The 25474-nt window shown below is 38.8% G+C and overlaps 1 protein-coding gene across 11 annotated transcripts in view; it reads left to right on the top strand.

Annotated features, from left to right (window-relative positions):
* celf1 (cugbp, Elav-like family member 1) overlaps positions 1 to 25474 on the top strand; it is a 59184-nt gene that overhangs the window by 10590 nt on the left and 23120 nt on the right. For 7 of the 11 annotated variants that reach the window (XM_040129532.1, XM_040129550.1, XM_040129578.1 and 4 more), the window contains 2 exons: positions 15158 to 15345; positions 16309 to 16391. The exons of the other annotated variants lie outside the window; for them this stretch is intronic. In XM_040129532.1, the coding sequence (XP_039985466.1) occupies positions 15158 to 15345; positions 16309 to 16391 (271 nt within the window). The remainder of the gene's footprint in view (positions 1 to 15157; positions 15346 to 16308; positions 16392 to 25474) is intronic. 11 annotated transcript variants of the gene reach the window in all.

Raw genomic sequence — 25474 nt, 5'->3', positions numbered from 1 at the left:
CTAGTCCAGGGATTAGCTACTGGCTGGGGAGTACTATTCACTCCCTCTTTCATTCCCTCTGCCCACTGGGCCTTATCACCATCAATCTGACACCCTGTTTATCTGATGCTGCAGCCAGATCTGCTGGCCTTGGAGAAATGTTCACAAAGGCCGTGGATCATCAGCACTTTGATTGTGGGAGCCCAAATGGCCATTACTCTCTCTGGCCCCAGTGATCCCACCAGCACTCTGTCTCCATTATCCCCATGCAGTGGTTAGTCCCAGTCGCAGAACCTGGAACGCCAACCTGAAGGCCTGTCACTTTGTGTCTGTCATTTGTACTCTTCTTCTATCTCAGACAAAGGTGTTTCCTTAGCCAGATTTTGTTTGTTGTATTTGTGTTCCAGTGGACGGTTTCTGCACGTGGATTGGTTTGTTGCGGCACACTGTTTCTCTCTGCCTTTTCTGCACTGTCGGCTGCCTTACTATACCAGTCACCAGGGACTTAACAGCAAGTGTACGATCTGGAGTTTACCACCACCATCTGATCACTGTATCAATTTAGCTTCATTGTGTTAAAGAAGAAGAAAGAAAAACAAACAGATTCTGCCGTCATGGCTTCTTTTAAGCTGGATTTTCTCCCTGAGATGATGGTGGACCATTGCTCTTTGAATTCTAGTCCTGTGTAAGTAACTTCCTCTGGACAGCTTTGTAAGTATTTTATGTTTCAAAGGGTTGACCTGTGTTTCTCGAAATCAGCTGGAAAGGACTGGTCCGTTTTAAGGTCTTTATTGTGATTTTAATATATAATTAGTAATAACCATGAGCAGCTGTGTTGTAGTGTGTCAGGGTGATAATAGGCATAAGAATGAGAAATGCACCTTTCTTGGTCATTTGTTTTTTCTTTGAAGTTTTGTCATGCTCAAATATTCCTGATGTATATTTAATCTGTTTGCATTTAATGTTGATTTGAGTCTCAGAATTATTTTCATCCTTAGTAAAAGACCTTGGTAAATAGTTACAACATTCTATTAAGTCTTAACCGAATGGGCACACTTTGCGTCTAAAGTTGCACCCTACTTTTCAATGGAATATTGAATGTATTGACATCATAACTGTTTTTCTGTATGATCAGTACTGCTTACTCTTTTACTCTTCTATTAAGAAGTGCTGTGGTACCTTCATATATGCCTTCGTTTGAGGTTAGGTATTGTTTTAATCAGTTCCTCTTGTGAAAACCTATCTCTGTCTCTTGGCATATTATTTTGCAAGAAACAACAAAGTGATATGGAGTTCTGTGCTTAATAGGCTGTTCTAACAAACTAAAAATAACTAGGGCTCCCCCCTAATAGTCGACCAAACGATAGTCAATGAGAAGAGTCTTAGTCAACCAAGTCGGTTGATTGGACTAATTGGTTGGTCGCAGGAAAAAAAAAATCAAAGTCCACCGGAAGCGGCAACACTCAGTCACTTAGTCACAGACAGACATCGTTTACAAGGCTGGTCCCTGCTGTTATTAGATAGTAATTTAACCATGCGTCTGGGGTTCACCTAACTGAGCATAGTTAGTTATAAAATAATAAATGGGGCAGGAAATCCAAAGTGTGGGATCATTTTGAGAGCGTAAAGAACGACGCCAAGAAGGTGACATGCAAACTCTGCAGGCAAACATTCGCCTTTGTTGACCTCAAACATGGCTTATTATTTGACATGTAAGTAGTCCAACGTTAGTTACTTAGCATGGCTGCTTTCTCTGTTTTTTTTCCTTGTTGGTTGTTCTGACACATTCCGAATCATTACCGCTTTTGCTTGTGTTGTTAACAGGTGGCTAGACTCGCTCACTTCGTGCGTGCACTTGTAAAATTTATATTTTAAAAGCTCATTATTATAGTTTTTATTTCTCTGTAATGTAGCACAGTGTTAACAATGTTAATTATAATATTCCGTCTCAGCCCTGGAACTCAAACCATTTTCTGATTGCCCCCCCCAAAATATATATTTAAATAAATGATATATGTATATATGTATATGTATATGGATATATGTATATGTATATATGTATATGTATATATGTATATGTATATATGTATATGTATATATGTATATGTGTGTATGTATATGTATATATATGTATATATATATGTCGGGTAGTAGACTAATGGCAGACTAATGGCTTGAACTAACGACAAATTGTTGAATAGGAATGTCTTTAGCAGCACTAAAAATAACGATGAAGGCCTCTCCAACTTTAGTCATCATAACCACATTATTGGAATTTTTCTTTCCCAAAATAGTCTTTTGAGCAAATTTGCTTTGTTGCCCCTGAAGTAATGTGAAAGTGTGTGTGTGTATATTGAAATGGATATCACGGTTTTTTTACAGTTGCTGTGATATTTGTTTTTGACAGTATTGTGAATCCCCAAATTTACTTGTCCCCCTGTACTGCTAACTTTCAGGTCATGATATGCTGTGGTATATCATCAGTACATTTTGAAAGAAAAATGAGAATGGGACATCAGGTCCATTTTTTACGAAGAACCAAAGTGTAGTGAAGTTGCAGCTTAGCTGTGGATTTTTGGCAACAGTAGGCTAATAAAATTGTTTGAAAAAGACATCTTTGAGCACAACTTAACCAACACCTTACGCCTGAAATTTAAATATGGTATCAGTCAACTGATGTTAGTTCTATTCAGCAAAATGATTTTAATTCTGGAATGTTTGAAATATTCAAACTGTACAATAATAATAACTGCTTCAAACTGTCATTCTTGCATCACCGACCCTAACACTATTGCTTGTGCTGCAACTAGCCAACAATGCAAACTCAAAAAAACAGAATACAATTAAACAGTAATTGTGGCATGTATACAAAAGTTTAGGGACCCTTCTACTTGTAAAGTCTCAGAACTTCAGTAATTCGTTAAGCCTTAATTGTCTCAGTAGGACTAGTAAGGCATGTCAGAATTTGTCATTAGGAGTTGTTAGCTGATGACATTTCTGCAGATAATGATTTCTCTCACTCTTCAAACCTTGTGGTAACACTCAATAACTATGGGCTCCTATAGGTAACAGACTGAGGATCTGAAAAAGAGACTAATTGATGCAGAGCAGGGGGGGGCTATAAAAAGATATTAAAGTGCTTCGAGCTTGAATTTTCCACTGTCTGAAATGTCATTAAGGAAAGGCAGTTAAGGGGAACTGTGGAAGTCCAGAAATTTTTCAGATAAAAATACACATTTCAATTTGAATTCAATTTTATGTATATAGCGTCAAATCATTACATATATTATCTCAAGGCACTTTACAGAGTAAGGTCAAGACCTTACAATATTATAGAGAGACACCCAACAGTTCCCACCATAAGCAAGCACTTGGCAAAAGTGGAGAAGAAAAACTCCCTTTTAACAGGAAGAAATCTCCGAACCAGACTCAGGGTGGGCAGCCATCTGCCTCAACTGGTTGGGTTGAGAGGAGAGAAATGAGAGACCAGGAACAGCTGTATATACTCTTGTACTTAAGCACTTTCAGACTGGTTGTTTTAGTCATAATAATAATAATAGTGATGCTTATAGGTTTAATAATGTTATTAATAATAACAGCAGCAATGATAGCGGCACCAATTAATGATAGTAATAATGATAACAATAGTAAAATTAATAATGATGATGATGGTTGTTGAGTAGGAGTGGCAGATCCGGATCCTGCCGCTCCACAGTCAGAGATACTTGCAGAACGAGGACAGGGAAAGAGAGGAGCCTGATAGTTGAATGCTCTGCCTCCCATCCCACTCTTGGAAACTCTAACAACCACAGGTAAGCCTTGAGAGTGGAGCATTCTGTTGGAGTAATAGGGTACTATGAGGTCTTTGAGACACGATGGAGCTTGGTCGTTAAGGGCTTTGTACGTAAGGAGAAGCATATTGAATTCTATTCTGGATTTTACAGGGTGCTAGTGCACAGAAGCTTATATGGGAGAAATATGATCTTTTCCTAGATCCTGTCAGTACTCACGCTGCAGCATTTTTGATCAACTGGAGGATTTTCACAAAGTTATTGGGACATCCCGATATTAAGGAATGACAGCAGTCCAGTCGAGAGGAAACAAATGTAGGGATTCGTTTTTAGGCATCGTTTTGAGACAGGATGTTTCTAATTTTCACAGTAGTGCACAGGTGGAAGAAAACTGTCCTAGAGACTTGTTTTATGTGTGAGGTAAAGGACATGTCCTGCAAGGTTCCTAACAGTAGACTGTAAAAAGGTTTAGTTGACAAAGGAATGGTGGTACACTGTGTCCACTGTTCAGCATTATTTAATCAATCCAAATTTATCATTTTCGACATATAATGAATAATGATAAACTTTATTTCTATAGCACTTTTTTCGAAAAAATGTTTACAAAGTGCTTCATAAACATAAAAACAGAAAATATATATTGCACAGTACAGGGGTGTAAGGGATGTAAAGATCGAGTGTGGACAGATGAAGTTAAAATTGAGCGCTTTGGCCATAATCACCAATAGTGTGTTTGGAGACAAAAAGGAGCGGAATTTGATAAAAAGAACACCTGGCAAACTGTCAAGCATGGGGGTGGAACAGTGGCACAGGAAACACCGCACAGATAGATGGGAGAATCGATGGGTGGAATTCTGGATGCGAATGTCATGCAGTCAGTCAAGAAAAGTGAAACTGAAAAGAGTCTGGCTTCTACAACAGGACAATGAACCAAAGCATACCTCAAAATGAATCTTTTGGAAAGGTCCTCACAGTCCTCTGATGTCAACATAATTGAAAAGTGATCTGCAAGGAAGAGTGAGTGACCATGCGTAAATCAAGAATAGAAAGACTTAGCTGGGTACAGAAACTGTTTGCAAGCTCTGATAACTTCCAAAGGGTTTTTATTCCTGTTTTTTAAGGTGCTTAAATAAACAATATTTGACAAATAACAATAATTACAATAACTTTTGAAGAAAGACTCATGTTTAAAATCTGCTTGCTGCAGAGGTTGTATTTACCTCTTTTCACTTCAAAAATGAACAAAATATGTAATTTTCCCAGGGGTGACCCAACTGTTGCATTGTCCATCCATCCATTAGCTCTACCGCTTATCCTTTGAGGAATGTGGGGGGCTGGAGGTAATCCCATCTGAGGTGGGGCACACCCTGGACAGGTTGCCAGTCTATCACATATAGAGACAAACAACCATTCATGCTCAAATTTACACCTGTGGGTAATTTAGAGTCTCCAGTTAACCTAACCTGCATGTCTTTGGTCTGTGGGAGGAACCCAGAGGAAACCCACACGAGCATGAGTCAACATGCAAACTCAACACAGAGAGCTGGCCGATGGTTTGGAACTCAGTTGTTGCATCGCTTTAGTTTATACAAAAAAGGAGAAATGATAGGGGCATTGTTTATTATCATTCAAATCATGTATTTCACATGCAAATGAGCACCTTACCATGACGACGTGTAACAGACCCACAGATCTTGACTCAGTCAGTGGTCAGCTCATCTGATGTTTTCAGTCAGTTCGGATCTGTGTGTTGTAGACCTCTCAAGTATATAATAGGAACTCTGATGATAAAATTTCTCAAACGCATCTTACATCTTTTATTTTTATTACATTGATTTCTTGTTACTTATCTGCCGCCATATGCACCAATACAGTTAGATATCTGTAATCAGCTGAAGTCGGCTCACTGATGTATCGGTCAGACTCTAATGTAAACATAGTTTCATCAAGACACATTGCAGGTTATGCCCTACTCAGGCCACTTAGCAGTGCCAAAAAAACTGTTGGGGCAGAACTGACCAATCCAGAAAAATTTAGCTTTTCTGCCTTTCTTTTCTCTGCTTTGCTCTCTGTTGGTGCTTGTTTGTATGAGGGCAGGGTTGAGGTCTGCAAACACAGTTCAGAGCAGAGGCAATGCTCGTTATCCATAAGCGCAACAAAAGCTGCTAGCAAGGGAGACAATACGTGAATCAGACAGCTGTTGAACAAGCACAACACTAACTAGTAGAAATGAGATGTCCAGAAATGTTTCTTCACATCAGCAGCAGATGGAGGACAGAGGAGAGGATAAATGACGACACAGTTTTGGCCAGTATATTGTAAAAAGCTTGCAGCCTTTCTAAACAGTTGAGAACATGGGCTTTTGTAAACATTTATCAGTCCAGCAGTATGTACAGTTATTGTAATGTTTTTTTGTACCCGATACATGCCTGTCAAAAAGGAGATAGATGGGGTCTGGAGTTGATTAGTCTACATATTAAAAAAATAAAATAAACTAGGATTATTAGAAAGGAGTTTCCAATAATAAATGTATTCTTTATTGTAGGGATGTTGAAGGCTCTCTAAACATTGGTGTTATATTAGAAAAATGAACTTATCCATCTAGAAATATAGTCTTTATTGTTCTCCTCACATTTTTGCATTGTAATACTTATAATGTTGGTTATTGTATGGCTATTGACCAGAACAGACGATTATCAGCTATCGCTATCAGCCCTGGAACTCCATATTGGTGCATCTCTACTTGCATCATATTAGAATAAAGGTACATTATCCAGTGCAAGTAGCACTGGATAATGTACCTTTATTAGTATGGTACTTTCCTGATCTTGAGATTCGCTTTGCCCAACTGTGTGGTATTTTGGTTCCAAGATACCAGGTGGGATGTTCATCCAAATGAGGCAGCTCAAAGTGAGTTGTTGGTTTTTTTGGGTGTAAAATGGATATTAGATGTTGTGCTAAGAATAGATGTCTCAGAACCATGTCTATTCTTGGCACATCATCACTCTGCTACAACTTTGGTGATTTTGTAAACAGGAGTAAACTAAATACTTTATAGCAAATGCACAGCTATGATGGAATAATACTTAAATTGTAAGCTAAATAAACTATTTTGATTTAACATTTTGCAACCAGTCGATGCAATTTAGTTGGAAAAAATTTACAATCAATTTAAGTAAAATCTGCATGTTTCCATAATTTGATATCTTTCAGTTCATTAAATCCCTGCAACCATCTGAAGACAGAAGGACAAATGTTGATAAATCTGCAGCCCTCTGATCTGAAGTGCCACGCCAGAGCACAGTGCCAACACAAAAGAGTAGCCTGCTACAAAGTAAAACCATACACCTTTACGCACATCAGACTGTTTGGCTATAACGCAGTATTATGACTGTTTATGCAGATGTTGGACATCGGGCTCATTAATCCTGTGTGTCATTACCTTCTTTCCAGTTAACAACATGAGAATTAAGACGAGAAAAAAAGGATTGTTGCAATCACAATACAGCTTCACCAGACAATTTTTTTATCATTAGGTGTGCTAGTAAAGCCAAACTACTATAATCCTGCACACTTATTAGGTGGCAACGAAGGTGCAAAACACAACTACTGTTATCAGACCTTCAACACATGAGGCTTTGAACTATATTGGTGTAAAACAGATTCCTGATATCTTATTTTGTTTTCAACAGCTGTTTTATTGGGATGTTCTGTTTCAGACCCTAAAAGAGTTTTGGCCACTTTGCAAGAGACAGCAGTAAAATGAGAGATCAAAGGACTCGTGACAAGATACATTGGAGAGCCAGTATGTAAAAAATCAAATACCCTAAATGTTCAGGTGATTCTCTTCTTTGACATATCCAAACTTACATTAGAATTTATTGTTCTTGGGCTTGAGATGAAAGAACAAGTGCAACCTCCTCTGCTTCCATTAATGGCCATTCAAAATCCTTCCTGACAGATTGTGTTCATTCATGAGTTTATCCTAATCTCACTGCATAATTTTTCTCCATATCTGGACAGTTATACATTTTTGTCTTCAGCAAATGGCCAATATTCTAACAGCGAAAAAATGTTGGTGCTAGTGTTTACACTCACTGAGCATTTTATTAGGAACACCACAATAATACTGGGTAGGGCTTCCCTTTGCTCTCAGAACAGCCTCAGTTCTTCGTGGCATGGATTCCACAAGATGTTGGAAACGTTCCCTTGAGATTCTGTTCATGTTGCAATGATTGCATCACATCGTTTTTGGAGATTTGTCAGCTGCACATTCATCTTGTCAATCTCCTGTTCTACTAGATCCCAAAGGTGTTCTTTTGGATACACTAAACCCATTGTCATGTTCACAAAACCAGTTTGAGATGAGTTTTGCTTTGTGACATGGTGCATTATCATGCTAGAAGTAACCATTAGAAGATGGTTGATTGTGGCTTTAAAGGGAATCACACGGTCAGCAACAATACTCAGTAAACTTTTAATGATTGGGGCCTAAAGTGTGCCAAGAAAACATTCCCCACACTATCACACCACCACCACCAGGCTGGACTGTTGACACAAGGCAGGTTGAATCCATGGTTTCATGCTGTTTATGCCAAATTCTGACCCTTCCATCTACATGCCTCAGCAGAAATCAAGATTCATCAGACCAGGCTACGTTTTTCCAGTCGTTTGCAGTTTTGGTGAGCCTGTGCCCACTGCAGCCTCAGATTTCTGTTCTTGGCTGACAGGAGTGGAACCCGACGTGGTCCTCAGCTGTTGTAGTCCATCTGCCCTCAGGTTTGATGTGTTGTGCATTCTGAGATGCTTTTCTGCTCACCACAGTTGTAAAGAGTGGTTATCTGAGTTACCGTGGCCTTTCTGTCAGCTCCAACCAGTCTGGCCATTCTCCTCTGACCTCTCCCATCAAAAAGGCTTTTCCATCCACAGAACTGTCACTGGATGTTTTTGTTTTTTTGCACCATTCTTGGTTAACTAGAAAAATGCGTGAAAATCCCAGGAGATCAGCAGTTTCAGAAATACTCGGTCAAAGTCACTGAGATAACATTTTTTTCCCCATTCTGATGTTTCATGTGAATGTTAACTGACCTGTATCTGTATGATTTTATGCACTGCACTGCTGCCACATGATTGGTTGATAAGATAATGGCATAAATAAGAAGGTGTACACATGTTGATGTAGAGTATCTCATTTTGATTCCCTTTTTTATTGTATCTCTGGCTTCCAAAATTAATTTTTTAATTTTTTGTTTAAACAAGTGAAATAAGGATAAAAGAAATGGCTTCTTTTTTTCAGAGTTCACCTGAGAATTATAATTAAAAGCAATTTCTTTCTTTATACCTAATTTAACCTAAATACATTTTAAATGTTTAGTTGAGAGTGGTTGTTCCATACAACATAAATAGGGCATTCTGCTGAGGAGTACAGACTGGTCAGAGTTTGAGAGGTCTAGGGCTGTCACTTTTCGAACTGTAATGGCCTGTTTGAATCCAAAATTTCCAATCTTCAAGTGCATCAGACAATTTGAAATAGTTTGCTTTGCGGTCCAGTAGAGGTCACCCTTAAAATTCCCTATCAGCTTGAACTATTGCATGTCTGTTCAAATACGGTATATGCACTGTGTTCGAAATAGTTTGAATGACTTACATGCCAGTTTGAAGTTGTTTGAACTTGACTTTTTTGAAAAAGTGTCTGCCCTACGGAGGACAGTTAACAGGAGTGATGCTGACGAAGTACTACAGAGAAGAATGACACGAGGTGCCACAAGGACTCCTTTGGTAGTTTATCTGTTGAAAATGAAGTTACTTTTTGTTCCTAACTGAGTTGTGTAGTGTTTGGATTGCTATGGATTTATTCTTTTTCCTACTTTAGCAGCAAAAAACTGTTTGTTTAGGATAACAATAATTATTACCTACTTAATTATTACACTTTAAGTCAGTATTACAGTAAGAGAGTGGTTTATAAAAAGTTACCTTTGGTAATATAACTACTGCAAGGTAGTAACAGATATTTTCCCTGCTGTTTGCAGGTTGATGTTTTTGTGAGTCTGAATTTATTTCTGAGAGAATGTGATCAAGATACGGTGAGTCATTATTCCCAGCCATCCTAGGAGCACAGGCCTTGCATCTGGAGCAGATAAGCGTAATGAGATCACCAAATTTAAACACTATGTGGGTAGCATAGCATAACACATCACACATTCACACTGCACATCAGAAAGGAAACAACAGAACTTACATTTAACGGAAGGATTTCTTTCTTTATACAGCACACAATATTGTAAACCTCGACAGATTTGATGGCTAGAAGTTTAATCCCATCAACAAATTATTATTTTGACAGGGTCGTAACCCCATGAAGCCTCATTCAGAATACACAATGTACTGCACACAGTGTTGGTGCTCAATGTCCTAACAACGATGAGCAGCAGATTGTCTTCTGTGTCAAGACAAGGCGTAACGGGTTGTACCAAGTTTTGTGAAACTCAAGGCAGGTGAAGTTCAAAAGGTGTGTACTTCTAAAAATTTTGAGAAACAAGGCAGAGGTTGGTAACAGGCATGTAATCAGTGGAAACAAACAAAACCAAATAGGGGGCAGGCAGGCCAAAACCAGGAAACATATTAGGAGTCATGAATGGAGAAGCAGATAACATGGACAATGGCTAGAACACCAAGGCATGATAGACAATTTGGCACATGACTGGGGAAAAAAAGGCATGTATACTGTATACTGGCTGGCTGATGACGGATAGAGAGGAGGGTGTGTACATAGGTTTAAATCAGAGACTACAGATGGTGGGGAAAAACTGAGGGCAGCTGTACAGCGCGGTAACCACGCAGCGAATCAGCAGCAGTGAGGGAGCGACAGCGCGTTTCAAGGACCCAGAAGGGCCTGCAGCAGTGTCGGGTTGCGAGCACACCTCAAATTTCTGTAGGAATTCATTAAAAAAATTCTTCATAAATTTATAGTTTATTTCTATAATAATGGTACTAAGTAACTGTTAAACATGTATAGTACTGTGTTTTCATGCCATGCCGCTCTGCACCATCCAGACAATAATATTAGAAGATACTGTTTTGAAAACTGGCTGTCCTGATTCTGATACTTTAAAGTCTCTTAGAAGAAGGGAGGAAGAAAGATCGTTAGCGGGGTGAGAGCAGTCATAAAGAATCTTGTGTCCATAGTTTAATGGTGTGGATATCATGATGCAAAGCATAAGTTTTTGTCCAGATGTTTCCTGTCTTTTGCTGAGGTGTCTCCATACCACATAGTTATTCCGAAGAGGATGCTCTCGATATGGAAAACTTTTTCACCTGTCTTAAAAAGAAAAGTCTTTTCTGTGCTATCTTCAGTACTATACTGTACCTTTTGAAGAGGAGGCGATCGTACTACCCAAGAATTTCGTCTGTTTAATTTTCTGTCCAATTATTATGGCCGCTATAGCTCCTACAGACAGACTTTTAAATGATGATTTCAGCTGCAGTAAGGACAGGGTGGATTTTGAAGTGCTCACTTATGGTTGTGAGCTGGCTACTGGAAAAGCTGAAGCTGTCTGGGAATTTGCTGCCTTTAATATAGTAGCAGTCAAATAGCTCTGTTTAACAGGTCTTCTCTCCCTTGCGCCCCCCGTATCTGTCTACTGATGATGCTAATGATTTACTGGTGCAGCTACAGCCTGACACTCTGCTTCAACTTCTAACCAGACTAAAAATCCAGAAGACTGTAAGGAGAACCAGAATGGATGAAGCATGCATTCCTAACATAATTGGCAAGTTGGACAGGAGGTAACTTGGCCAAAAGGTTGTGAACATGAGAAGCACAGGCAAACTCGGCTTGTCCCGCTGCTCTGACCAGGGACTTCAACATAGCCACTTGGGCTGTGACTGTTTTGGCGAACTCGCTGAAGCCTTGGAAATCTCTAGCATAAAGAGTGTGGAAGGGTCTAAATGGCTGAGATCTCACTGAGGACTAAGTTTGTGTTGGGCCGCAGCACTGTTGAAGGGCAGTCAGTGCATAGGTATAAGCACATGTGCATATGATAGATCAAGGCAATGAGCAGTTTCCAAGTTCAGATGGATAAGTATAAGAATATATGTGATATTATTACTGCTCAGGCGCATGCTGTGGTAGGAGATTGTGAAGTGCCGTTTTTAACATGGCAAATTGTTGAGGGTCATCACGGCAGAATTTTGGGAATGAGGGGGCCTTCGTGCTGAGACATGTACGTAGGAGACTGGTAAGCAAGGGCTGCTGAATGAGGCACACCAACTGGAGCAGGACACTAGCAGTAGCAGCGCAGGTTGATGAGGAGGGACATCACTTTCGGCCTGAGAATAGAAAGCCATCAGCTAAGGAAGCTGGTAATTGAAGGGCTCCAAGGAAGGAGGCTGTGGTGCTGGGTCACAGTGTGTCTACACAGAAGGATTGGCATGAGAAGCATGTTAGCAGAGCAGCAGCAGCAGCTCCAGTGCTCTGTGTGTCTACACAGGATGCATTAAGGCACAGTATTGAGTTTTATGTCACCAGTGTTTGGAGGCCCTCAGAGCCCAGTACACGGTCCCTGAAGTTACATGTGTAAAACACAGGAAAACAGACTTGAAGCGTAAAAATGCGCTTCAGGTCGCATATATGTATTTATAGTGCAAGTAAAATTCATACTGTTATGCTGGCTGAGTACATAACTGAAGTGATTAAATTAGGAGGGTATGTTTTCCTTCAGACATGCGTTAGACAGATAATTGAAAAACACGGCTTAAATGCTCTCTGTGTGGACATGCCATTAGTCTTAAAAGGTACTGTGACAAAAGAGGAAGGGAAGCATCAGACGCTGGGAGTCTATGAATCTGTAAGGGCACAGGAGAGTACACCAAGAGCTAAGTTGAGACATCCATGGGCTGAGTAGTTGAGAATGCCATGGGCTGCAGGTTTGCCTGAAGCTAGGGAGTCTGGGAGGCAGAACTGGAAGGAACTTGTGGCTGAGGTTGAGGAATAGGAAGCATTGAACTTGGTGATGGAGAGGCGGATGCACAGCTTGGGGAAAGTGGAGATTGGAGGCCATGCTGGAGTTGAGAAGACTCATGTGGATTCAGACATTTACATAGTTTCTCCACCAAAGCTTGACCAAGTTTGGCAGGAACAGTCAACTTCATTGGGAGGGAGGAGGGCAGGTGTGGCAGGGTCAGTAGACTGAGTAGAAGTAGAACAATCTTTGGTCAAGGCTTTGCGACCCAGAAGTCTTTATAGAAGGTCTAAGTTGAATAATCATTTGTTTCAGTTTTCATTTAAGACAGTTGTTTTGGGTTATGTTGGAGAGTTACATGTTTGCTTTCATTCTTCCACTTGTCAAAGAAAGGGCGAACACTTGATATACACTCAGTTGCCAGTTTAGCAACACCAAGCTAAAAATCTTGGAGTCTAAAACAACAGTCCTGCAATAAATCCTCCCGTCATGAAGGTTATAATGTAGAGTTTTTATTGAAATTATTTCTTTGGTAATTTTTGGGGGCTGTAGTTTGTCGTGCTGTTGAACTGTATTGCATTATACAGAGTGGTATTCCTGCTATTTAGCCTACCCTCATTGATATAAATCGGATGACCAAAATAATAGAAATTCTTGTCCGTATAACACAATACAATTCAACAGCACCACAAACTGCAGCCTCCAAAATAACCATAAAGTTGAATCAACGCCTCTCTAAAGCAGTTTCAGAACAAACTGAACATTATAAACTTAGTGAAGGAAGATTTATGGCTTTTTTATCTGCATTAGTTTTTGCTAGGTATACCTAATAAACTGCCAACTGAGTTTATACCTCCTCTTATTAGGGTTGTGTCAATCTGACAATTCTAGGCTCCTCCTTCTACTTCCACCTGCAGGTCACTGCCACTCCTCACACTATAAAAAATATTATTGGAAAGAAGCACGTTATTTTCTTAATGCAGAACTATTCAACTGCAAAACATGTCTAAACTATTTTACTAATTTTAATGCAGGCCTAGAATGTGCAGTTAGTTGTATAATAAAGAAAAAATGATCAAAAATAGAAATAGAATAAATATTGCATCATAAAATGTGGACAGGAGATATATAAGCACATGTCAGATACTGTATAATGCACAGATATAGTGCATTCACAAAGTATTCAGGCCCCTTCACTATTTTCACATTTTATATTGCAGCCTTATGCTTAAATCATTTAAATTCACTTTTTCTCCTCATCATTCTACACTCAATACCCCAAAATGACAAAGCGACAACAGAATTTTAGAAATTTTGCAAATAAAAAGGAAAAACTTAAATATCACATTGACGTAAGTATTTAGACCCTTTGCTCAGTTTATGGCCGCCCTACCGAGTATTTGAAGCACCTTAGGCAGCAATTACAGCCTCGAGTCTTCTTTGGTATGATGTGACAAGCTTTGCACACTTGGATTTGGGGATTTTCTGCCATTCTTCAGTGCAGCCTGTGTCAGGTTGGATCTGGACAGTTGATAGACAGCCATATTCAGGTCTCTCTAAAGATGTTCATTTGGGTTCAAGTCAGGGCTCTGGCTGGGTGAGTCAAGTACATTCACAGAGTTTTCCCTAAGCCATTCCTGCGTAGTCTTGGCTGTGTGCTTAGGGTCATGTCCTGTTGGCCCAGTTTGAGGTCCTGAGCACTCTGGACCTGGTTTTCTTGTTGGCCCAGTTACCCTAACGACTCACTCGTTACCCTAACGACTCACATGATTGCCGCATGGGTCAACAATTCTCATGTGACCTCAACGACTCTCAAGGTGTTAAAGACCCCACAAGATCCTAAATGCCTGAGACTCTCCACCAGTCAGTTAGAAATGAAGAAGCGAAATGTCTTCAAGAACCACAAGCAAGTCTAGTTGCCTTGGTATAGCAGCTAGAATTACCATGACCTGGATGACTGAGAATCTTCACAGACTCTCTTACCAAAGCCCTTTTTCCCGCAATTGCTCAGTTTGGCCAGGCAACCAACTCTATGAGGAGTCCTTGCTGTTCCAAAATTCTTCCATTTAAGAATTATGGAGGCCACTGTGCTCTTGAGAACGTTCAGTGCAGCAGAAAATTTTTTGTAGCCTTTCCCAGATCTGTGCCTCGACACAAGCCTGTCTCTGAGTTCTATGGGCAGTTCCTTCAACATCATAACATGGTTTTTGCTCTGATATGCACTCTCTGCTTTGAGACCTTTATATAGACAGGTGTGTGCCTTTCCAAATCATGTCTAATCAGTTGGATATACCACAGGTGGTGGTAAATAAATTTGCAAAAATTTCTAAAAATTCTGTTTGTCATTATGGGGTGTTTAGTGTAAAGTATAGGAAATCCACGTTTGTTTTTAGCTTCCATCTAACGCACTAATATTTGTCTTTGTAGTGGGAAGAAGATGAATGGGTCTCTGGACCATCCCGACCAACCAGACGTTGATGCGATTAAGATGTTTGTGGGACAGATTCCACGGTCCTGGTCTGAAGAGCAGCTTCGTGAGCTATTTGAACCTTATGGAGCAGTCTATGAGATTAATGTTCTCCGAGACCGCAGCCAGAATCCACCACAGAGCAAAGGTCAGCCTGTAGTGTAACACACGCACACACACATACATGGGCGCTCGCACAAACACACACACACACACACACACACACACACACACACACACACACACACACACACACACACACACACACACACACACACACACACACACACACACACAGGGCAAATGCAGGTACAGTGTTGAATTAACAAATGCCAAAATTCCAAAATATTAGGGTAATATTGCCACAATGGAATTCATTTGAATCTGTAGTAGTCTATATGTGACCATTAAATTTAGCAGTATAGTATAGAATTAGACTAAGTTGCTCTTTTTTTTGTTTTTTAATTAAAAAAAAAAAAAAAAACTTGCTATATAAAACGCCTGCCTGTGTTCTTTTTGTGGCTTTTTTCAAAGAAACCCTTTATTTATCTGAGATACAAACATGTTTTGGCTTGTGTTTTTGTGTGTTCAGGAGTTCTTTGAGGACGAGGAGAAACACATTTTTAAAGATCACTTACATCAGTTACTGAGCCTTAGTAGAATAAAATAGTGCATGCCTCTTAATTATGTATAGATTATAGTTCTAATGTAACAATGTCTTTTTTCTTTGTGTTAACATTGTATTATGATTGATAAATACTGATACCATTTTTCCTGTCAGTCAGTCAGTCAGTCATTGTATTCTTTAGTGTGTCTGTGTGTGTCCTTGTGTTTTTGGTAATAGCAAAAGTAACTACCTCTTTGTGTTAATAATTCCTAAAGTACTACTACTAATTATAATTATTTTGAATGCTAAAGGTCACTGTACATCACTGAACATTATTAATATATTTTTTTTAATGATCAACGACCTGTTTTGGTTTAGGGGTAGTACTGCCAAACTATTTTGGGTCACAGCATACCATCCATTTAGTAGATGTATGGTCTTACACACCCGATCTAGTAACTGAGTCAGGTGTGTGACACAGGTGTCTTCTTCATTCCCCGGCAGGCTGCTGTTTTATAACGTATTATACTCGCAAATCAGCCTTGGAAGCACAGAATGCTCTGCACAACATGAAGATTCTGCCAGGGGTAGGTGACAGCCTCCTTATTCTGCCCTTTCAGTGAATGCTGGTATTATTATTCTTATCATTAGTAGTAGCATTAGTATTAGTATCAGTATTAATATTATGTTTGTCAAAGTAGTTTTACAAAGTTGTAGTCTGTATCAATACTCATCAAGCACATTTTAGATTTTGAACTAGACATATGACTTAATTTTTGGAAAACCGTTGTATGTCACCGAAAGAAGTTCCAAATTGCATGAGATACAGTAGTCACATCCAAAATGAGCTCCAGATTCAGCATGTTACATTTGATGCAAATTGGCCAAATTGTGGACCTGTGGCACTTTTTCAAATATTTAATTTTTGAGAATTCCCCCGGTTTACAAAAACTTGCTCTCATGGCCTGACCTTGTGGACTGTCTGTGGTCTTACCATGGCATCACACTGTTCCCCAGTGGTCTTCAAAGTACTGAAAGTATTGTAGAAATGGTAAGACGTTTTTTCTTGAAGGAACTAAACCAACCATTTAGGGTTCTCATGGTTTTCTATGAGAAGAGAACTGGAACCATCTGGATAGGCTGAAATTGTCTTGGGAGTATGTTCATTTGAAGTAATGCAATGCGACTTAATCAAGAGATACGAAGTGTATTTCATCTTTCCAGGTCCAGCCTGATACGACAGAGGGGGGAAATTTGCCTTGAACATTTGGTCAAAGAAAGCTCTTATGACAATTCCAATATATGTATAGCCTGAAGGTGACCCTTTAAATGAGAAGGAAGGAGAGCACACAGGTTTATGTTTTAGGCTGTCCACAGGCATACCTTCACATTTAGTGAAGTTTATTCAATAACTTGAGAATCTGCTAAATTTAGAGATGATGTCATTACATTGGGAGTTGATAATAGTGGCTCAGATAGGAAGATAAAAACATTGTCAGCGTATTGTGTTATCTTGTGTTGTTAATCTCCTATTTTAAGTCCCCATATAGTCAGCTAGGTTCTAATAGCTTTGGCTAATGGCACTATAGCCAGAGCAAATAGAAGCGACAAGAGTGGGCATCCTTGTTTAACACCGCATTGAGTGCAGAAATTGTGACAGCATAACCCGTTAGTGAGTACAGCAGTGAGGGAGTAATTACAGAGATTTTTTAAAACCCGTCTAATTAAGTTTTTTTTGCCAGATTTTTGCTGTGTGTTAAAAGGGAATGGCTATTTGATGCCTTTTCTGCATCTAATGAAACAACAAGACTCAGTGGATTGCCTCTGGAAAAACTTGAATGATATTTAAGAGCCTGCGAATGTTATTGGTAGAGTTGCAACCCTTCATAAATCCTGTCTGGTCCTCCTTCAAAAGGGAGGGCATCATTCTCTCGCCAATATTTTCAGAAGAATTTTTAGATCGACACCGAGGAGCGCAGTTGCATTTGTCCAAGTGCATTTTTTAGGGTTAAGGGAGAAATTCCCCTTTCTTCATGAAGCAGGCAGGGTGTTAATATCAAGTGTGTGATTAAACTGTAGAAGAAGGGCATGCTAACATGTTTTGAAATTTTTTGTCAAACTCACTGCTAGCCCATTAGGCATGTGTGCTTTACCAGATTGTAGCCATTTAATAGCCCTACGTATTTTGTCCATGTTTACCAGAGCATTAAAGGAAGGAATGTTGCTCCTCTGTAATTGTGGAAAGTTGTATGGAGGTGTCCAATGATTTGGATGTGTCAGTACATGACTCAGATTAATATAAATTTCCGTAAAAGTGCCTAAATCGGTCATTGATAGTGTTTGGGTCAGAGGATTGGTTTCCTTCATGATCTACAATTGACACAATGGTTTGTGAATCAGCTTTATTTTTTGTTAAAAAGGCCGGTATGTCCTTGCCTTATAGCCATGTTCATATTTTTTTTGTTTCTCTGATTTCTACTTATTTAATAAAGAAAGAGTCTAAGGCGGAGTATAGAGATTTTGTTCAGTTTGTTGTCACCCATAGAAAGAATGGGTCATTTGTGTATGGATATTTAATAGACAAAAAACTAAAAAAATAGGAGAAGAAATTATGGTCGGTCAGAATAAGGGGATTAAACCTCCAATGTCAAGACTGGGCCTGCTGGCGTTGCAACCTGAAATCAAAGGAGAATGCTGCATAGTCAGAAACTTTTGTATTCCAGTGGGACTAGAGACTGTAGATTGTAGTAAGCTCTTAGGTATGAAGAAACAACCTTTTCTTGTGTAGCATTTGTGAAAGTTTGAATAGAAGGTAAATTCTTTCTTGGCAGGACGTTGGATTCGCACATCTGTGAATTCAAGTCTGCATACATAGCATCGACTAATTTAGCTTGAATGATTTCCCTAGGAGAAATTTGCGCCTAATCGGGTTTAGATGACAGTTAAATCCTCCCCCCACAGATGAATGGAAAATGTTAATGGTCAGATAAAGAGTGGAGAACGCACTGGTGAGAAAGTGACCAGGGTGGCCTGGAGGGTTGTAAACATCCATATTGGCAATTTCCAGTCCATAGAACGGACTCCCTAGAATCACATAACACCTTCCTTTATCTTTTACACAATCCACAAATTGGAATGCCAAATTTTTTCAAAGCAAATGTGGTATGGGTCAAAAAAGATTTCATATTCAGAATATCACCGCATCCTGAGCTGTACTGACGGATGAAAGTGGAAAAGTTACATAAACTCTGGCACGTATGAATCGGATGAAAAATGTTGTTCGGACTCCATTATAATTCCAAATATCATTCTTTTTTTATTCTACTGATAAAATTGGCTGTGGTGCCTCTATGGTCAAAGTTTGATGAGTGACATTTTCAGGACATGTATAACAGTGTCCAAATTTGAGGCACAAAACGAATGACCACGGTCAACCATTGGGGGGGGGGGCTGTTTCAAAGGCACAAGTGTTTTTGTTCATAATGCATTAGCTGTGCATTACACATTTATGTACTTTACATCCACATGCTTGTTTAATCATGCTGCATCTACTGGGACAGTCCTCAGTAAATTCTGCCTATAAATTAAGTTTTTACGATTTTGCAAATGCAATTTTGTACTGTTGGTTTTTGATGAACATTTTTTAAGTTTGTGTTTGTTTGCAAGCCACATGACTTCGTTCTTTAATGGTTCAATGTCATTTTTAGAAAAATTCTCACCTAAAGAAGCTTCAAATTGCTTGAAATTTGATGGGAACACCCAGTATGAGCTTAGGACGTACCATGCCAAATTTGGTGCAAATCCATCCATAGGTGGTAATCAGGCTAATATCCTTCAAATGCCAACAAATTAGGTATGCACAGTCAGTATCTGCTCCAGGTACACAGATTTAAATTTAGTGCAAATCTGTTAATCTGTGGATATACCACAAATATTGAATATTTTTGAATAATTAATCATGATTATAAATGTTCTACAAATGACACCAAAATACATGTGTACTTGCAGTATGTTTTCTAGTATTGTCATATGAATTGTGGTGAAAATCTGATTATGTCTTTAACATAATATATTAGAATAAATTTATATTATTTTCTTTCTGTGCAGAAAACGATAATTTATACTGTGGTCATGATCATCATATGAATTGTGGTGAAAATCTGATTATGTCTTTAACATAATATATTAGAATAAATTACAATATTTCTTCTGTGTGCAGAAACGATAATCATTTACTGTGGTCTCATGATCACTTTCTGCCATTTTTAGTTATCTGATGCTGCCATCTGGTGGTCTATTAATGGTATTATGAACCCTCCCCTCAAAGAGGCTAATGTGTCAATCCACCAACAAATCAGGAGCATTTGTTTCTGTCTTTGGAAAGTCTGTTTATTTCTCCTCAATGGCTGTCAATACCTGTTTCTTTCTCTCTCTGTGTCTCTCTCTTTTTTGTTTGCTCTGGTAAACATCACCTCCACCCCCACCCTTTTCTCTTTCTACCAGAAAAGAAACTTATTCAAGTGTATTAGAAAACTACTAGGTACGGATATTCATTGGCCTCGGCAAGGCGTACTTTTGTTGCTCAAACTTTTTAAATATTTTAAGCTCAAATTATAATATAAAGCGCAAACCTGATCTTTTTAAAGAAAAGTTACAATATCAAATAGTTAATTAGTAGATAACAAAGTTTCATTACAAAGGTCATTGCTGTTTGTGTCTTTGGAAAGTGTGTTTGTTTTCCTCAGTGGCTGTCAACAACACTCACTCTCTGTATGTATGTATGTATTGCTCTGACACTGCCTCCTCCCATACTGGGATGGGCACCTATTTGATTGGATCAGGCACCTCCTTTGTCACTATCAAAATCCCTGTTTAAACTTAATGTAGCTACAGAATAAAAGTAAAAACAACAAAATTTTTGGCTGAATTACACGTGACTATTGCTTAACTGTTGTTTCAGAACCATGGACAGCGCTATTTGTTGTGTGTAGGTATTTCGCTGTGATAGTACTTAAACAGAGTGGAGGAGATTGATAGACAGACAGCAGAACATGTCAGTTAGTTAAAACTTTCGGCCCTAATTCTACCTTCGCCCTATTGTAGATATCCAGGGAAACAAAAGGGAAGGGAATGGACAGTCAATGAGAGAGACACGGAGTGAGAGAGACAGACAGAGAGAGAGCAAGAGCTGCAAGCAGTAAACAGCTGTTCCTATTCGCCTCCGTCTGCTGATTGGCTGGACTGCAAAGGCGGGGCCAACCATAAAAACGCAAATGTCTGTGACTGAGTGACTGACTAAGTGATAAAGTTACACCATTGATTGGCCGAATGCTACGTGACTGAGTGATGACGTTACAGCTCTTGCTTTTTCAAAATGAGTTGCTGCAAATAGTTTCTATTGCATCATCAGGGTTGTGTTTCCAGGCAGTGTTGCCAATTTAGCACCTTTGTCGCTAGATTAACTGACTTTTCACATCCCTTTAGCCACTTTTCTTCACAAAAGCACCTGGCAAAAAAAATCTAGCGACTTTTTAGGACAAACCTTGACTACTTTCCAGAGTCGCCAGTGTTGCCCTGCGAGCGCAAGGCCAGGCTTTCCCTCAGCAGGCAGCCCTCTCTATGCGTCTCATTCAGTTGACCGGATGGCAGCTGCATAACCGTGAATGAGCTTCTAACTTACTCTCTGACTGATCATTTCACAAGTAAATATACCTGAAATTACAGCACAACTGTTGTCTTAACTAATGTGTATGGTGATTTTGTCAGATGACGTCGCGGTTTTAAAATCAGGATTTTAGTAGTGGAGAGCAGCAGCTTGGAAATGGTTGGGAAGTGACTGCTGGTTAATATGTAGTCTTAACCAGTCTCTATTTCATACTTGTTCTGTTGTCTGACAATAGAAACAGAAAAAAAGTGTTAATGACAACAGCTTTATTGGGTATTCAGCTGTATTAAATTACTGTATATGTGAGCACAGAGAGTAAGAGAGGAACCAACAGAGTGGTCCAGCCATATATTAGGTTTTGATCTAGTCTTGCTTTAAATGATTATTGTGCATAATGATTATTAAATATAAATAAATAATGCTTTGTTTGTGATGACAGTTTTGTTCATTTTTGTTAGTTTTAACAGCTAGCACATAGTTGGACTGGCCATCAGATGGGCCGGTGCATCCGTGGCCTGTTGGACTATCAAAAAATCCATAAAGCTTTTACCTGCCCTGTCTGAGTGCCCCCCTCCCCAGTTTTTCTCTCCCCTGACCCGCCGGAACATCACCTTCTTTCTGTTCCAGGACCTTTCTGATTTACTGAGTACAACATGGCAAGGTACATAAGGTTCACTAATTAAGTCAAGCTTTCCTGCAAAAACATGAGTGATGAAGTCTATTGTAGTAAATAAAGCGCTCATGGCTGGTGTATAATTTCTTGTCATTTTATTTCATAATCACTTGTTCTTCAGCTGATAATGTTTTTTGACTTTGTACAGGATTAGATTTGTGTCAAAAGGAACTGAACCCGTGAAATGAAAAAAATGATCTCAGAGGCAAAACCTAAAATAAAACTACGCAGCATATAATTACAATATTCTCAACTTTTCTTTCACTGATTGGGATTTCTCTGTTGCCGCCAAGTTTTTCAGTTTCGCTGCTGAATTTTGCAGTTTTACGAGTGACTACCAATGACCAGGAAGTGCTGTCACGTTATTTATCTTTTGTCTTCCATTTCTGTTGTTGAATGAAAATACTAGAAGAAATGTGGTCAAGTTAATTGCCCATTTACTCATGTACTTTATGTAGTATCCACGTTAGCTGATTAGGTTTCACAAGTTCACTGTTGCAATGAGCCTGCATGGAAAACGACATAACATTCTTATGGCGCTTTGGATATCTTGTGATATCTTAAAATTACCTATTCATAATCACTTTATCTTGTGTGTTAATTCATAGGGAGCTTTTTAAACTTCAGGGGCTCTGGAGGCCCAGATAGCTGTAGTAATAAATATCCAAAAATGAAATGCCTTACCACAGAAAATAACTTGCACCATTTTAATTGAACATATGAATAGAAATAGATTATATTAACTTAATGAACCAGTCTGTCAGACTTGTCTGAAAATTCTAATATAATTTGACTAACACGATAAATGTACAACACAAAGTTGCACTACTTTAGTCTCAGTTTTTACCTCCATGTGGGCATCCCATATGATCAGGATATTAATAAAGGCATTTTGATGTTTTGTTTTTTTTTTAAATTATTTATTTTTATTTTTTTAATACAGCATGGGTGGAAGGCCAAGCCTAATTTCCTTCAATGTGTAACAATAAAGTGAATCTTGAATCTCGATCCATTTGTGCATTGTCTGTGCATGTTTGTGCAGGCCAAATAAGAATTTTTGCTTGCACTGTTTTTGAGAGATTAAATATTGGGTCCTGACTTAATAAGCCTATGCTTAAACCTTTTAATGTTTAATTTCTCCAAAATAGTTTGATTGCAATTTTTTTTATATTGTGTGCACAAGCATGCACAAACAAATTTAGTTTTATTCATATCCCAATCACATAGGTGCCAACCTCACGGAGATGTGCCTTTTTCGCCAGGTACAGTAGTATTCCTACAGATGTCCGGAATTTGGTACACTGTCATACTGTCTGTTTTATGAGATGCCCAGCCTGAGGAATTCATGTGAAATGTATAAGTATTATGGAAGTGTACAGAATAGGCTGTGCAATTGTGTTATTAGGTAACCTAACAGGATTAACTAGTAACCATTTAGCTTGGCTTGTAAAACTTTGCCATGGACAATGGGAAATGTTCACTTTGTTCAACTCAAATCTGGTCCTAATGTTATGTTTCTACTCTCTTTGCCAAATAAATTAGCTAACTAAAAGACCTCCCCTAAGAGAGGTAGGTAGGTCTACCTTGTCGCGAATGCCTCCTCTTCTCTCCACAGTGCGTAGGCCAGCTGCTGCACATGCATTTGTGAACAGCATATGTCGGACTGCTAAATGGTGGCGTCATTGTGTGTGCGTGTATTTGTTTGTGGCTGTGTGAAAGGCTCCTCTTTGTTTCAATCTAGCCCCAGTCAACTGTGCACAGCGTAGAAAGCACAAGTTGCGGCTGTTATGTTTCGTCGTGAATATTATCTAACTATTTGAAATTTCAGCAGCAGCACTCATATTAAAAGCAGATCCAAAACATGGTTGTGGACATGGTATTGTAATTTGTGTACTCTCATTGTTGCTTTTTTATTTTCTTGTCATGTTAATTATTACATGTCATGTGATACTTTCATTCATATTAGGATTTCTTAATCAGCGTGCGTACTAACCAGTCAGCCCATTGGAAAAATAGTCATTCCTCTGTTAACTTTCTCCCAGTAAATTGCAAATGCTACATCTCAGTCAGATAGACCTTATTAGTTACTAATTTCTGTTTTTCCAAGCCTTTTTTTAATCAGTAATGTACTCTCTAGCTTCAGCAGCAGAAAAAGCATTAGATGTTATTGTTTTGAAGTGCATTTATAGTAGTATTTCATGATGAGACAAAAATCACAAATGATAGTTATCAATTTTTTTTCCTATACTCACTCTATACTGCTTAACATGTTGAAAATGCCAACCAAATGTAATTCCTTTTCATAATAATTCCTTAGGCTTTCTTTTACTATTTGGATATTTTTCTAACATATTTGTTCTTTCCTATTTAATTATAGTAAATAAGTGTGTGATCATATAGAATACTATATATTTTAACCGGCTGAATATTACTTCTGGCCATTGCAGTAACAAATTTTTTCAATGGGTATCATAAATTCTGTCTTATCTCTTACTGAATTCTCTGCCCTTGTATGTGACTGGCTCGTAATTAAAAACTCTGCCTCTTTCATGGGAAAGTGCTCACGGCTGGGTTTGAAAACTGAGAGTTAACTGAGCGACACGATAACCAGCTCAATAATTCAGGTTACCCAGTCAGGTAGTCCCCTGACAAGTTGAACTCATTTTGTGATAAAGGCTTCTGGTCTATGTAGGGGCTTCACATGCTCCTACATGGACTCAGTTTCCCACGATTCCTGGCTTATTAACTTACTTGAACTCTGCATTTAGTCATTACTCATTGGTACTGCAACCCAGTGATCCATGACGTAATATTATTAATAAAACCTGCAGTCACACTAAATTCTTTCTCTATCTGCCTTGCAACTGCACCAATGATAAAGAACAGAACAGAAGAAAGAAAAAGCACCACGTTGTCTTACAGTACCATTGACCCTGGTTTTATTGTAAGATAGCCTAGTCTTGTCCAAGTGCTACTTAGCTGTTGTAATTGGTTAATTTTTACTGCAAACCACTAGTTTCAAAAGAGATAAAAGGTGATTAACTCCCTTTTATTTCCCAATGTCGATGACTCTCTGGGACTCCGACTCAGCTGATGAGCTAGGAAAAATGAGACTGTGAGCTTCCGCCAACTGCTGGATGTACTTGACACTGTTTGGTGGAAAAGATGGACAGACATGCATTGTTTTGCTTGCAAGTGTGACCACCAAGTAAGGCTGACATCTGGGGAAAATTAGTTACAAAACTACATGTAAATAGATGCCTAATGATTGCATATTAATGCTGGATGCTTTGCAGGTTTTTATTGTGATTCTTGTGTTTTAGTCTGGTCTT

The sequence above is a fragment of the Xiphias gladius genome, chromosome 1 (assembly GCF_016859285.1).
Source record: "Xiphias gladius isolate SHS-SW01 ecotype Sanya breed wild chromosome 1, ASM1685928v1, whole genome shotgun sequence".
NCBI lineage: Eukaryota > Metazoa > Chordata > Actinopteri > Istiophoriformes > Xiphiidae > Xiphias > Xiphias gladius.
Note: the sequence above shows the minus strand (reverse complement) of the source record. Positions and strands in the feature narration are given on the sequence as shown.